This window comes from Pelodiscus sinensis, chromosome 28 (genome assembly GCF_049634645.1).
Source record: "Pelodiscus sinensis isolate JC-2024 chromosome 28, ASM4963464v1, whole genome shotgun sequence".
NCBI classification, from domain to species: domain Eukaryota; kingdom Metazoa; phylum Chordata; order Testudines; family Trionychidae; genus Pelodiscus; species Pelodiscus sinensis.
Window position 1 is genome coordinate 13,072,722 of NC_134738.1, and position 13,621 is coordinate 13,086,342.

Below are 13,621 nucleotides of genomic sequence, written 5' to 3' on the forward strand. Positions count from 1 at the left end.
CGGTGCCTCTCTCACCTCCTTCAGGGATCCCAAGACCTGTGCGAGCACGAGCAGCCTCCAGGACCGAGGGCTCTGTACATCTGTCCCTCCCTGGTGCTCAGAAAGGGGACCCTTCCCACGCAGACCTCCCCCCGCCCCCTTCCCCAGTCAGTGTTTCTCGCTGGACGCAGGCTTTGGGTGGGGAGGAGGCCGCGATGGGTGCAGCGGTGGCTCTGAGTGCGGGGATCGCCCCCCACAAGGGGCGGAAGGGGACCAGCCTGCCGGAGCCAGCCATTCATGGCTGCAGCTCCTGCCATGGCCGCTAGGAGCCATAGGGCCCCGGCGTCAATTTGAAGGGCCCAGGCCTCCCACTGGGGCTCTGGCAGATGCAGGGACCCTTTCGTCCCCCTCCCGCCCTCCGCTGGCAAATCTACTGACTGTGGGGGGGCGGGCAGGGGTAACGCTGCCGTGTCGGCACTGTAACGTGGATCTCGTCTGGGGTGGCACCCACAGCTCCACGGAATCCGCGGCGCCTGTTCCCACTCACGCCGTGGAGGGGAAAGAAGGGGGTGCAGCCGTAAAGGGTGCCTGCTGAAAGGGCTGATTAGAGAACTCGGCCCTGGGGCAAGAAGGGCCCGGCCACGTCCTCATGGCCAGCCCTTTGCTGCCAGCACATCATCCCGCTCAAATTTGCCCAAAGCAGCTGCCCCTTCCTTATCTCCCCCCCGCCTCCCCGGCTCCGACTGGGACCTTGCTCCAGAGCCTCGCGCCTCAGGGGGCAAGAAACCATCTTCCCGCATCCGGTCTGAAGTGTATTTCTGACCCGTTGGCACCCGGCCGAGATGCGACTCCCCCAAGCAGAGGCGGGCTGAGGGGGTAGCCCGGGACCGGGGGCACAGGATGATCCAGCTTGCTCAGAGCTGCCTGGGACATCTTTGCCCTCCAGAGGTAGGGAAGGACCAGCCGTTTTGGCCTCTCCCTACGCAGGAGCTGCACAAGGCTCCAGCCTCGGGCCGGCGAGGCACAACTGAACCCCGGGCCTGGTGCCAAGCCGGGGGCACGGAGCAGGCTGCAGGCTGTTCTTGGCAGGGACTCACTTTCTGTGGAAGGCATGTTGGCATGGCAACACTCCCAGCTCATCTTTCACTTTGAAGTCTTCCAGGCAGACGGCACAGGTCTGCTGTGGGGAGACAGAGAGAGAGGGGGGAGGAATGAGCCTGCCGAACAAAGCGTCGCACCCACAGGCCCCAGCTGGCCCAGACAGAGCCGGCCCCCCGCCATCGCCTTCTCGCACTCTGCGCCCTCGGCAGCTCCCACAAACAGCCCTCGGAAGGGAGAGGTTCACGCACTGAGTGCAGCTGCACCCGCTGGGGCCTGCCTAGCATCCGCGTTCCCCGGAGTCACCCAAATGAGCCTCGAAAAGCATCGTTGGCAGACAGACAAAGAGACCGGGGCAGACTGAGCAGGCTCTCTGGGCTTGTGAATGTCTGTCTGACCTCCAAGCCCCACGATAACGAGTTTTGTTAACAGGCATCTGCTCCCAGGCAGCGAAATTCTCCCAGGGGCCCATAAGAACGGCCAGACCGGGTCAGACCAAAGGACCATCCAGCCCAGTGTCCAGTCTGCCGACAGTGGCCACTGCCAGGTGCCCCAGAGGGAGGGAACAGAACAGGGAATCATCAAGTGATCCCTCCCCTGTCATCCATTTCCAGACAAACAGAGGCAAGGGACACCATTCCTACCCATCCTGGCGAATAAAGTATTGATAGACCTAACCTCCATGAATTTATGTTGCTCTTTTTTTGAACCCTGGTGAAGCCCTGGCCTTCACAACATCCTCTGGCAAGGAGTTCCACAGGTTGATTGATGAAGAAAAACTTCCTTTGGTTTGTTTTAAGCCTGCTACCTATTTATTTCATTTGGTGACCCCGAGTTCTTACCTTATGGAAACAAGTAAATAACTTCCGTATTCACTTTCTCCACACCAGCTATGATTTTATAGACCTCTATCCTATCCTCCCTTAGTCTCCTCTTTTCTAAGCTGAAACGCTCCAGTCTATGGCAGCTGTTCCAAACCCCTCATCATTTCTGTTGCCTTTTTCTGAACCTTTTCCAATGCCAATGTCTCTTTTTTTGAGATGAGGCAGCCACATCTGTACGCAGTATGCAAGATGTGGGTGTGCCGGGTATTTATACAGAGGAAGTAAGATCATTCTTTGTTTTATTCTCTGTCCCTGGTAATCATCAAGTTATCCACCCCCTATCTAGTTCTTTTTTTTTTAACCCTGTTAAAGACCCGGTCTTCACAGCCCATGTCTGGCCAGACCTACCCCTTATACTCCAGGGAACAAAGGCAGAAAGAAATGGGGCTCAGAGGGGGCAGGAAATCCCACGAGACCTGTTCCCAAAGTTCAGGGTAGAAATCAGAGCGGAGGTTGGTCGTCCTTACCCCGTGCAAATTTAACTTCCTGGCATCCCCTTTCAAAACCACCTGCAGGAGAAGAGGGAAAACAAGGCGGCAGAGGAGGATCAGAACCTGTTCTCTCAACACGATGGGACTGGTTATTTTTAACGAAGCAAACGTTGGGCCTGTGAAAGCGGACAGCCTGACAGAGCGCCCAAGCAGGAGAGGGCTAGCTAGTAAGTGGTACACGATTCCACTCGGGATAACCCCGAGAGTGGGCTGTAGATCAGGATGGAAGCGCATCGACGGGGGAGGGAGAGGAGGGGAGGAGGGGAGTGGGAGAGCCCCGGCCCGGCACAGGGCAGGACGTCGGAGCAGTGATGGAGCCGGAAGGGATCCCAGAGCCGGAAAAACAGGGAGCAGTAAACCAGGGTCAAGAGGCGTTGGTGGGGGTGGGGTGGGAGATCCGACCTGGAAAAGGAGGGCAGACTGCCCGTCCGCACTGAGGGGCATTGGCAGAGGTAGGGGGAGGGACCTGCCCTGCATATGACCACACCATCCCGGACAGACCCCTCTCCTCCTCCTCCCCGCCCCCAGAAATAAAAGCCTTTGGCTCCCTTTAGGATGGACACCTGGACCCTGCAATGGCAGGTCTCCCCCTGTGGAGGGCAGCACCTGACTGCCCAGGGCCCCTTTGCTGCTTGTTTAGGATCCCCGTTGTAGTCCTGGCAGGCTTTTCCCCAGCACTGGCTTTGCTTTGGCTCTTTATTCAGTTCAATGGCATCCTCAGCACTAAATTACCCCGGGCCTTCCCCTCCAGACCCAATTCCCAGCCGTGCCTCAGCTCTGTTCTCTCTTGGCATCTCAGACGCCGCGTGCAGCTCTACTCTGGATGCCTGGGAGTTAAGCTCCGAGACTTCACACTGGCCTCCCGTGCAGGGGTAAATTATCACCCTCTTGTGAGCAACACAGTTGCCTCTAGAAATCAGGGTCTGCACTAAAAAGGGAAAGGTCGAATCAAGATACGCAACTCCAGCTACATTAATTACGTAGCTGGAGTTGACGCACCTTAGTTTGAGTTTCCCCAGCATTCCCACAGCGGGAGGCCGATGGGAGTAAATGTTCCTGTCGGCTTCTGGTACTCCTTGCAGAAGCAGGAGTACCAGCCGCTGGGAAGGACACCCTCAGGGTTTGATTTAGCGAGTCTGAACTAGACCTGCTAAATCAAACTCCGGAAGATGGATCACGGCAGCATCGATCTTCTTCTGTTTAGTGAAGAGCTGTCTCTAGGAGTCCAAATCACTCTTTGGGGCAGCAGTGACTTCAGGCTATACCCATTGATGGCTTTTTGACCTACATAATAAATGTGTGTCAGTCCAACTCCTTCCAGAAAAATGCCTCACAATCCCCTCCAGTCACCGACACTAATCTACGTGCTTGTAAATATCAAAGGCCCGCAGTGAAACCTTACAGCGATATTTAGAAATTAGCCACACTTTACCTCCTTGTATCCAAATCTTTCACTCTGTGCCTGATGCCGAAGTTTGCTGGTGAAGGAAAAATAATATATTCGGTCATAAAATAAACTTGGTGAAAGGCAGTTAAGGCAAAACTCAAACTTCTCAAACTAAAACACTACAGCATAATGCCTTCTCACATAAGACATCCCCCACTCAGACTCAACCCAATACAGTTGCTGGGGCCCAAATCCTGAGAGATATTTAGGTGCTTGATTCCTATCGATTTTGGCAGTGAAATGCCTAAAGACCTTTGAGGTTCCAGGCCCAAGATCACCTTTACTCTGCCCTTCATTTGATTCAAGGGATCCTGCGGGATATGGGAATTTTCAAATGAAGAAGACTAGGAAAGGACAAAGCCCGAGAAGAACAATGAGAAAGTCAGAGAAAAGTCTGCTCTATTGTCCGTGCAAATCTGACCTAACGTCACAGGAAGCATGAGGGGAGTTTGGTGTGGGATTCTATAATTGGATCGGATTAGAGTCAGTCATGACCATCAGCCACCGAAGGCTGTTTTGGAGCCTCTAAGAGGTGACCTTTGTCCAGCTTCTAGTCTAAGAGGTGCCTCTATCAAAAAGAAACACTGCCTGTTTCTCACTGAATGCCCCCTTGCTTCTGGTTTCAGGAGAGAAGCCAAGGGACTGAATAAGCCATGGAGAATGAGCTCCCTTCTTCCAGCTCCTCCTGGAAGGGCGACCAAGGAAATAAAGGACAATTATATGAAAACCATCGGACAAAGCTTATTAGCAAGGGACACCAACCCACAGAGATGTATTCATAGCGCGGAATATGTTGCCATCCCAATGAATGGGCCTTTTCATAAGGGACTCGAGGGCAGTCAGTCCAGAACGTTTCACCAACACAACAGTCAAAAAAATTAAAAAAAAAAAATCCTACGTTTCTTCTAATCGGTTAAAGAAATCAGAGGAGATTTTCAACATCCGTATTTAACAATGAAGTAGCATTTCTGAGGCACCTCAGACTTTGCTCCGGGCGCTTAAGCTCTCTCAGGGAAGATTAAGCATTGGGTAGGAAGAGCAAGGGTATGTCTTTACAGCAAAGTTATTTCGAAATAACAGCGGTTATTTCGAAATAACTTTCCTAGCGTCTCCACAAGCCAACTGCTATTTCGAAATGAATTCAAAATAGCGGAGGGCTTATTTTGAAATTGGCAAACCTGATTCCATGAGGAATAGCGCCAATTTCGAAATTGCTATTTCGAAATAAGCGCTGTGTAGACGCTTATTTCGAAATAGGGGGCTTCCAGCCCTTCCCAGAGTGCCCTGCTGACCGCCCTGGCCACAAGATAACTTCTGACCTGATGCTCTGTCAGAACCAGTTCCGGCCGGCCTTAAATGCGATTCAGCGTCCAATCAATGTGGACGCGCGATTTCGAAACAGCAAAAAACTATTTCAAAATGCATTTTGTGTGTAGACGCGTTATTTCGAAATAACTATTTCGAAATGAGGTATTTCAGAATGACGCTGTAGGGCAGACATACCCTTAGAGACGTACGGGAGTTTATTGAAGAGGTAGACTTTCTAAAGCTTCCTCAGATTTGCGGTGGTCCCCGTCTGAGAGGCCTGGTGCTGGGTCGGAGGTACACCGAGCGGCTGCATTGCTCGAGGACTCCGACGAGAGCCCGGTGAACCCAGCCTCTCTCATGGCGGCCATCCAGTAACAGAGGCAGCTGAAGTCACTGGTCCCTTTGGAGGCTCTGTCCAAGGCCTCGGACAGGAAGCCATTTCTGAGGTGGGACTAGGAGGTAGGCATACCCAGCTCCCAGATTTGTGCTTGGCCCACTGTGTCACCACTGAGACCACCTCCCGTCCCTTCTCTCCCTGCAAGGGCAAGCAGCCAGCGTAAGCGTTTGCTGGGGGGGAGGGGCATTTATTCAGGACGGCCTAACACCATTGGTTGTCCAAAGGCCGCACGTCCAGGACTGGACAGAGCACAAAAGCGTCTCCTGAAAGACCAGCAGGAATCGGAGATCATGCAGCCTGCGGCCCCAATTGTTTTACTTAGGAAGCAGGGAGCGTTCCAGGAAGCCCTGTATTTCCAGAGCCTGCCAGCCCGCCGGCAGCAGCTACACCAGCCCCCAACCTCGGTCTGGCGGGGGGGAGGAAGGCTGGAATTCCCAATTCTCCAGGGGGGACAGTGTGGGTGACGAGATTCCCTGCAGGCAACGGGCAGGTCCGTTCATTTCCCTTGCACTCCGGGGCTCTTCAGTTGCACCCCCCGCTCCTGCGGCTTTGCAGTGCTTGTGGAAAAGCTCGTTATCGACACGGCGCATCGCAGGAGCATGTGAAGTCTGTAACCCCGGCAACTGAGCTGTGTCTATCTGGGCTCCTCTTCCCCGAGTCCTGCCAGCAGCTCGCAAGCTGTTCGCCTGCTGCGCCCAGCGACGGCCAGGGAGGCGCCAGGCTTACGGACACCCTGCTAGCAGGGAAAGGGGAAGGGTGGGGAGGAGCGTGAGGCAGGGAGGGAGCAGACACATGCCTCGGCCCCTAAGAGAGCCTCCTGTTGACACAGAAACTTGATTTTACTTTCCCTTGGCTTTGATTCACGCCCCCGGGGACGGGACACGGGCCCTCTTGGTGCACCACTAGATCCTGCTTGTCACCTAGCTATCCGCGTCCTTAGCCGCCGAGGGGGACTGGGAAGCCGGGCAGGCGCTGGGGTTGCTTTCCTCAAGCTGTTCAGCATAAGTGGTGGGTGAAGGTAGGGCTGGGGGAGGGGAGCCCCTCAGACCCACCCTAGCCCCGCCCCTTCTGCCCAGGCCCCGCCCCCTGCACCAGGTGCACCAGCCTTCCGCCCAGCGCCACAGGGAGGGAGGGAGGAAGGCATGGGGTCCCAGCCTCCCTGGCCCCGGAGCATCAGGAAAGGCCCCAGCCGCCTCAGCCCTGGAGCAGATGGAGGGCAGGCGCCCCGAGGCGGCAACTCTCCGCCCCCAGAACGCCTCTAGTGTAGGCGGAGCGTGGGCGGGGCCAGGCTGGCGGCTCGGAAAGGCAATGCCTCTCCCTGCCTAGCACATCCGCCGCCCATGCTGTCCAGGGAGCTGGTGTCACAGCCGGGAGCAGCGGGAAACGGTGACCCGCTCCGCACTGCTTCCCGCCGCTCCGATTGGCCAGGGCTCGCCCCTCCCGGCCAATGAGAGCTGCGATCTGCTGAGCCCTAGTGGCCGTGGCCCACCGGGGACTAACCCTGTCGGGTCGCCGTTTTGTCATTGCCTGCCCCGGCTCTAGCTGGAACAGTTGCCAAATAATCACAGTTGCCAAAATGAAAATAACTCCCCTCCCCAGGCTCGACAGCGGGGCCTGAACTCAGTCCCATCCAGCGCGGGCCTCTCCCTTTGAGCTAAAGGAGTAACTTCGCGGGCAGCAGTTGTAGGCTGTTACCTTCGAGCGGCCCAAACTCGGGGAGCAGGAACGGGACCCTGCGTGTACTCGGTCAGGGTGTTACACAGGGTGCGGGGACGCAAACTGCTGGGCGTTCATCCTGGCAAACCAGGAGCCGGGGCAGGCTTGAGGCTTCATGTTTATCCCTCCAGCGCCTCCTCCTCAGAATCTCGTTGGAGAGCCGAGGCCTGAAAAGGCCCCTCACACACAGAGCATCCTTTATGTGCCAGCCGGGAACAGCTGCAGAAGGGGCTTACGAGCCACCAGAGCAGTTTCCTGGGCAGTCTGCCTCCCCAGCCCCGCCCCCGCTAACCCAGGCCAGCTGTAAAAAGCCCAGCTCCCTCCGTGTCTTCTCCTGACCCCCCTGCTTCTATTTGAATGAATAATATTAACTACATCGCTGGAGTGAGAGAGCAGCTGAGCACGGGCAACAGGCTGTTTCACGTGGCCCAAGCTAGTGCCAGGCCAAGGTGCTGTGTCCACAGCTGGGTGGGTCCGTGTGAGGCAGTGGCTGTGTTTCCTGCCCCCCCAGGAGACCCTGGGGCAGAATCCAGGAGCTGTCAGGGCGGGTGGAAAGTCGGATATTGCACTGCCAAAAGCTACGGGGGGACTGGCAGGTTCCCTGCAGGTTCGAGGGTTCCCTTGCGAAGGAAGTCGCAAGCCGGAGGCACTAGCTGCGCTGGGGAAGCCGCAGGGCAGGGGGGGAGCAGGGTGGAAGGGCTGCAGAGCAGGAGGAAGGGGCAAAAGCAAGCCACGCAGAGTCTCATGACTGGGGCAATGGGAGGGCAGACACGAGACGCAGGAGCAGAGAGGGGTGAGGCCCCCCCGGCGGGTAATGAATTCGATTTTCCCCAGCCCACTTGGACTTCTCTAGAAATCCCAGCTGTGGCTGACCTCAGGCAGTTAAAAATAGCCTGATGAAAAGACACATCCGTCCCCTATAAACAATGTGTTTGTCTAGCTGGGTCACCTGAATCATAAGGGACCCCCCCCCCCCCCCCCCCCGTTTCCAGCATTTCCTGCTCCGCAGAGTCACAGTTCGGTCTGTGCTTCCAGGGAGACCAGGATCCTGGCTCGACTCCGAGTCCTGCAGGGAGCTGACGGTTTGCGCCTTGGGGAAAGAGGGCCATTGCTCCTGGCCCACGGCTCCCAGCAGGTTACGGAAATAAATAGCCGAGGCAGCAGCAAGGGGCGTGCTCAGAGCCAGGCGACACAACAGGGGGCTGGAAACGCTCAGCCCCGTCTGCATCCCAGCCTCGGCTGTGGCTCGAAAGACAAGAGCGGGCGAAGGGGGCGAGTCACTCGGCCCATCTTTGCCAGGGTGGGGGTGATGGAGAGCTCCCAGCGGGCTGCCAGAAATGGAGGCACCTAAAATCAGAAGCTGCTTTTGGGGAAAAACGGGGGGGGGACGGGCAAACGACTTTCCTAAGGTCTACCCAGGGCCGGATTAATGGGGGGGCTAGCTGGGCAGCTCTAAGGGGCGCTGTGCACCGGGGCCGGGATCTGCGCGGTGCCCCTTAGGGCTGCCATCAGGCACCGCGTGCCCGACTGCAGCTGTAAGGTGCGCAGCGCACCAGGGGGCGGGGCCACGCATGCGCCATGCACCCTGGGGCGGAGCCATTCATGCGTCACGCACCCGCTGCCCAGGGCGCAGGAACGGCTCAAGCCAGCCCTGGGTCTACCCGTGGCAAAGTCCTGAAAAGAATCCAGGGTTCCTGATGCCCAGACCTGGCCTGGGCGCATTGGGCTGCGTTAGGAGGAGCATGGCCGGCAGATCTAGGACAGGGAGTGCTCCCCGTTATTCGACACGGGTGAGGCCGCATCTGGAGTGCTGCGTCCGGGTCTTGCCCCGCTACAGACAGGGTGTGGGAGCATTGGAGAGAGTCCAACAGAGGGGAACACAAGTGATGAGGGGTCTGGAGCACCAGAGGCGGAGCGAGGGTGTTACACGCCTGGAGGGCAAAGGATAAATCTGCGCCCCGCCCCTCCCCCTTGCCGGCACCCCCGAACCTGGTGCATGGCTGAGCCCGACCTTGGGGCAGGGAGGAGCTTGTATTGCTTCTTCTCTCGCCCTCTCCAGTTTGGGGCTGGGCCCCCACATGCACTAACCCGCCAGCGGAGTTGGGCTGGGTGTGGAGAGGATGCTCCAGCCAGCGGCGGTGGGCAGAGAAGGAGCAGGCGAGCCGAGGGATGACACGGGGAGCGGAGGGGGACTAAACTGGCCATCCCCCCCCCCAGCGTGGTGCCTGGGGGTAACTGCCCCACCCCCGCCCCTCCCTACTCCCCTGTGGAGCACATGACCCCCGAGGAGAGGCTGAGGGATTTGGTCTTGTTTACTCTGCAGAAAAGAAGAGTGAGGGGGGATTTGATGGCAGCCTCCAACTATCTGAAGGGGGGTTCCTAAGAGGGTGGAGAGAGGCTGTTCTCAGTGGGGGCAGATGGCAGAAGGAGGAGCAATGGGCTCAAGTTGCAGTGGGGGAGGTCTAGGTTGGCTATTAGGAAAAGCTCTTCTCCTAGGCAGGTGGGGAAGCGCTGGGCTGGGTTCCCTGGGGAGGGGGTGGAGTCTCCATCCCTAGAGGTGTTTAAGTCCCAGCTTGCCAGAGCCCTGGCTGGGCTGATTGAGTCGGGATCGGTCCTGCTTTGGTTGGGAGGCCGGACTCGATGACTCCTGAGGTCTCTTCCAGCCCTGAGATTCTCTGGGCTGAGATCACTAACCCAGCCTTGGGCCATGCTCTTCGGTGCCTGAGCACGTGAGTTTGCCTGGCAGACACGACCCCTAGAAAACGCCCCTTCCCTTCTGCTGTCTCCCCAGTGTATTCCTCGGAGGAGGGAGGGGGGCTTTATTTGAAGCAGAAGAAGCTGCTCATTTCCAGCCCTGTGTCAGATACAGACAGAGCGTTCTGTAGGGAGCCAGCTCACAGCTGCTGTTCCGAAAGGTGACACATGGAGGGACCAGGTGTCAGATGACAGCAGAAGCCTGCAAAGGCGGAAGGGAAAGTGCTGCTCAGAAGCAGATTTTGATACTAGCTTTGCTGGGTCAAAAAAAGAAAGGAAAAAAAATCCCGCCAGACAATTTGTTTTTCTGCTGTCCTCTGCCAGCCCTGATCCCCAATTCCACCCTTCCCCAATGGGACGCTTTCCCAGGCAAGCCAGGCCTGGGTACACACGGGGTTAATGCTCATGGATTTGTCACAATGACCCTCCAGGAAGCTCAAGACGGGCTGATCTTGTAACACAGAAGAGATGAAACGACTAATAGTTTCCATAAAAATAACAGAGCTCAGTCTCGGAACAGAGGCGACAGGCAGCTTCTGGGGGGCTTTAAAGGCTCCTAAAAATAGTCCCAGCTCCTCTGATGATGCCATCTCCAGAATTCCCCTGGTGCGTGTCCACACAAGGGTCAGGGTTACAGCAGGTCTTTCCTTCCTTCCTGGCTCGGCCGCCCCCAACACCGATCAGCGCTGCGCCTGGCAAGCGGTTGATTCTCTGCTCCTTGGCGGAGCGAGAGCCGGCAGGACTGCCCTGAACAAACGGTTCCCAGCAGATTACAGGGCAGAGGGGAGTGAGGGTTGGTTATTTTTAAGGGATCACCCATAAAAACTCATTTCCATGGCGGGGGGGGGGGGGGGGGGGGGGAGGAGGAGAGAGAAGAGGGAGGGAGGATTTGATAGCAGCCTTCCAGTATCTGAAGGGGGGCTCCGAAGATGATGGAGAGAGGCTGGTCTTAGGGGTGACAGAAATCAGAACAAGGAGCGATGGTCTCAAGTTGCCATGGGGGAGGTCTAGGTTGGCTATTAGGAAAAACGATTTCCCTAGCAGGGTGGGGAAGCACTGGGATGGGTTCCCTAAGAAGGGGGTGGAATCTCCATCCCTGGAGGTTTTTAAGTCCCGGCTTGACCAAGCCCTGGCTGGGTTGATTGAGTTGGGTCGGTCCTGCTTTGGGCAGGGGGCTGGACGCGATGACTCCTGAGGTCTTTGCCTGCCCTGGGGTTCTATGAAAAACCACTAGAATGATGGCAGCACAAGGGAGGCATAAGGCAGCCTCTCCTTACAGTTTGCAATGGGGAAGCGGGTTAATTCTGCTTCTGTGAAGGGGCCCTGAGGGCGGCAGAGCCGGAGGTGTATTTCCCCCCCTCTCAGACGCCTGCAGGGCCCTGGAAGTTCTTCATTTGCCTTCTTCAAATCGGAAGCTTGAGTGCGCTTTAGAAAAAATAAAGCAGCCTGGCCGTCATAAGCAACGCTAACAAGTCCGTGTCCTCAATGCAGGGTTCACAAGCAACCCCTACGATCAACAGCCACCGTGCGCCGTGTGTGTTTGTGCGTGTGTGCGCACACGCGTGTGCTAGAGGAAAAATCTGCAGCATTTGTTGGAGCAAAACAGAAAGAGAAAGAAATGCAGAGGTCTTTTGTACAGATATAAAAGCAGGAGTGGGCAAGTATGGCCCTCAGGCTGGAGTCGGTCTGCTGGGATTAGCTCCTGGCGGCCCCATGCTGTTATATTTACATGCATGGCCACTTCCAACCGCTCCCATTGGCCGGGAGCAGTGATCTGCAGCCAATGGGAACTGTAAGAAGCGGTGTCTCGCTCCGTGCCGCTTCCTGCCGCTCCCATTGGCCGGCAGCAGTGATCTGCAGCCAATGGGAACTGTAAGAAGCGGTGTCTCGCTCCGCGCCGCTTCCTGCCGCTCCCATTGGCCGGCAGCAGTGATCTGCAGCCAATGGGAACTGTAAGAAGTGGTGTCTCGCTCCGCGCCGCTTCCTGCCGCTCCCATTTGCCCGAAGCAGTGATCTGCAGCCAATGGGAGCTGCGATCGCCGGTCCCTGTGGCCGTGCAGGGGAATATAGTCCCTCATCAGGGACTAGCTCTGGCGGTCTGCCACCATGTTATTGCCCACCCCTGTATAAAAGCGACTGTAAACTGGGGTGGCACAGTGGGTTTGTCTGGGATTCTCCCCACTGGGTTCCCACGAAATGGGTGAGAGTTGGAGGTTGCTAGGCTCTCTCATGGGAGCCCCTGAAATTAAGGCAAGTTACAGTGTTGCCCGTTATCGTGGGTTTTATCACGAGGGCCAGGGCTTTTTCAAGACCCAGTTCTTGGAGTCATGTGATTACGTGACTCCCCCAGCTTTCACCTAACACATTTCCCACTGGCCCCCTGGGCCCTCGTGTCCTTACACCCCGCCCCAAACGCAGCTGGGGGTGAAACTTTCCCAGGCTGGAACCTCGAGGAAAACATCCCACCCGGTGCAGACAGAGCCCAGGGCTCCCTCGCTCACCTGATGAAGTAGCAGCAGAAGATGAGGCTAAGGACAAAGACAAAGATGCCGGTGCCGAAAATGACCATGTAGATATTCAGCGGGAGGTCCTGGAAGGTGATGGGAGGCATCGTACACGATTTATTGGTATAAATCAGCCCCAAACCACAGAAGCATCCTTCGGGGAGAGAGAGAGGAGAGAAGTCGCTTTTAGGATGAAAAAAAAAGAGGAAAAAAAACCTGGAAGATCAAATTTTACCTTCTTAGAGAAATACAATGCTGCCCCCACAAATTCTGTGCATGGGCCACAGACAGCACAATTGTATCTCGCTGCGGCTTTGGCTATGTTCCTCTCTCGTTCCCTCCCCCCGCGAGACAGCCTGGCTCTTGCACTCAAGATGTAGAGATTAATGCTTCTCGCCCTAGAAATCCCCTTTCAGGTCCTGGGGGTTTGGCCCTCGCACGATAGTTTTGGGTTTTATCTTCCGCCTGACGCGCCAGCTAATCTGGACTCCAGCCACAGAACGGAGACCCCCGTGGATTCTTCGTAGGCACTTCGCAGTGGGGCCCAACCCCAGAAGAGGCTGGGGACAAAGCCTTGGCACATGGGACTGGAAGCCAGGACCCTGGGCATAGGGCTGGCAGCAGACACCCCTGATGGATGGGGCTCAAACCAGGACCCTGGCAGAGCTCCTGCTGTGTGGGGTGCCAGCAGATCCCCTGGTGCATGGGGCTGGCAGCAGAGGCCCCCAGCACATGGGGGTTGAACTGAGGCTTCAGCACGCAGGGCAGCAGCCACGACTGGGCATGTGAAGCTGGCAGCTGGGATCTCAGACCCTAAGCTGGCAGCCCGGTCTGCTGCAGCACCCACCCCCTGCACCTATGGCACATCATGCACCATAACATTGTCATAGGCAGAGACAGCTCAGTGGTTTGAGTATTGAGCTGCTAAACTGAGGGTTGTGAGTTCAATCCTTGAAGGAGTTATTTAGGGATCTAGAGGAAATCTATCAGGGATGGTACTTGGTCTGGCCCTGAGGGCAAGGGACTGGACTTGATGACCTTTC

At 56.7% G+C, this 13,621-nt stretch overlaps 1 protein-coding gene across 4 annotated transcripts in view; it reads right to left on the reverse strand.

Annotated features, from left to right (window-relative positions):
• RNF122 (ring finger protein 122) overlaps positions 1 to 13,621 on the reverse strand; it is a 33,237-nt gene that overhangs the window by 1,592 nt on the left and 18,024 nt on the right. For 2 of the 4 annotated variants that reach the window (XM_075910664.1, XM_075910667.1), the window contains 4 exons: positions 12,576 to 12,732; positions 3,885 to 3,930; positions 2,429 to 2,470; positions 1,077 to 1,159 (listed from right to left, as the gene is read on the reverse strand). In XM_075910664.1, the coding sequence (XP_075766779.1) occupies positions 1,077 to 1,159; positions 2,429 to 2,470; positions 3,885 to 3,930; positions 12,576 to 12,732 (328 nt within the window). Of the gene's footprint in view, positions 1 to 1,076; positions 1,160 to 2,309; positions 2,471 to 3,884; positions 3,931 to 12,575; positions 12,733 to 13,621 lie in introns of all 4 variants that reach the window. The other 2 variants (XM_075910665.1, XM_075910666.1) reach the window with 2 other exon arrangements.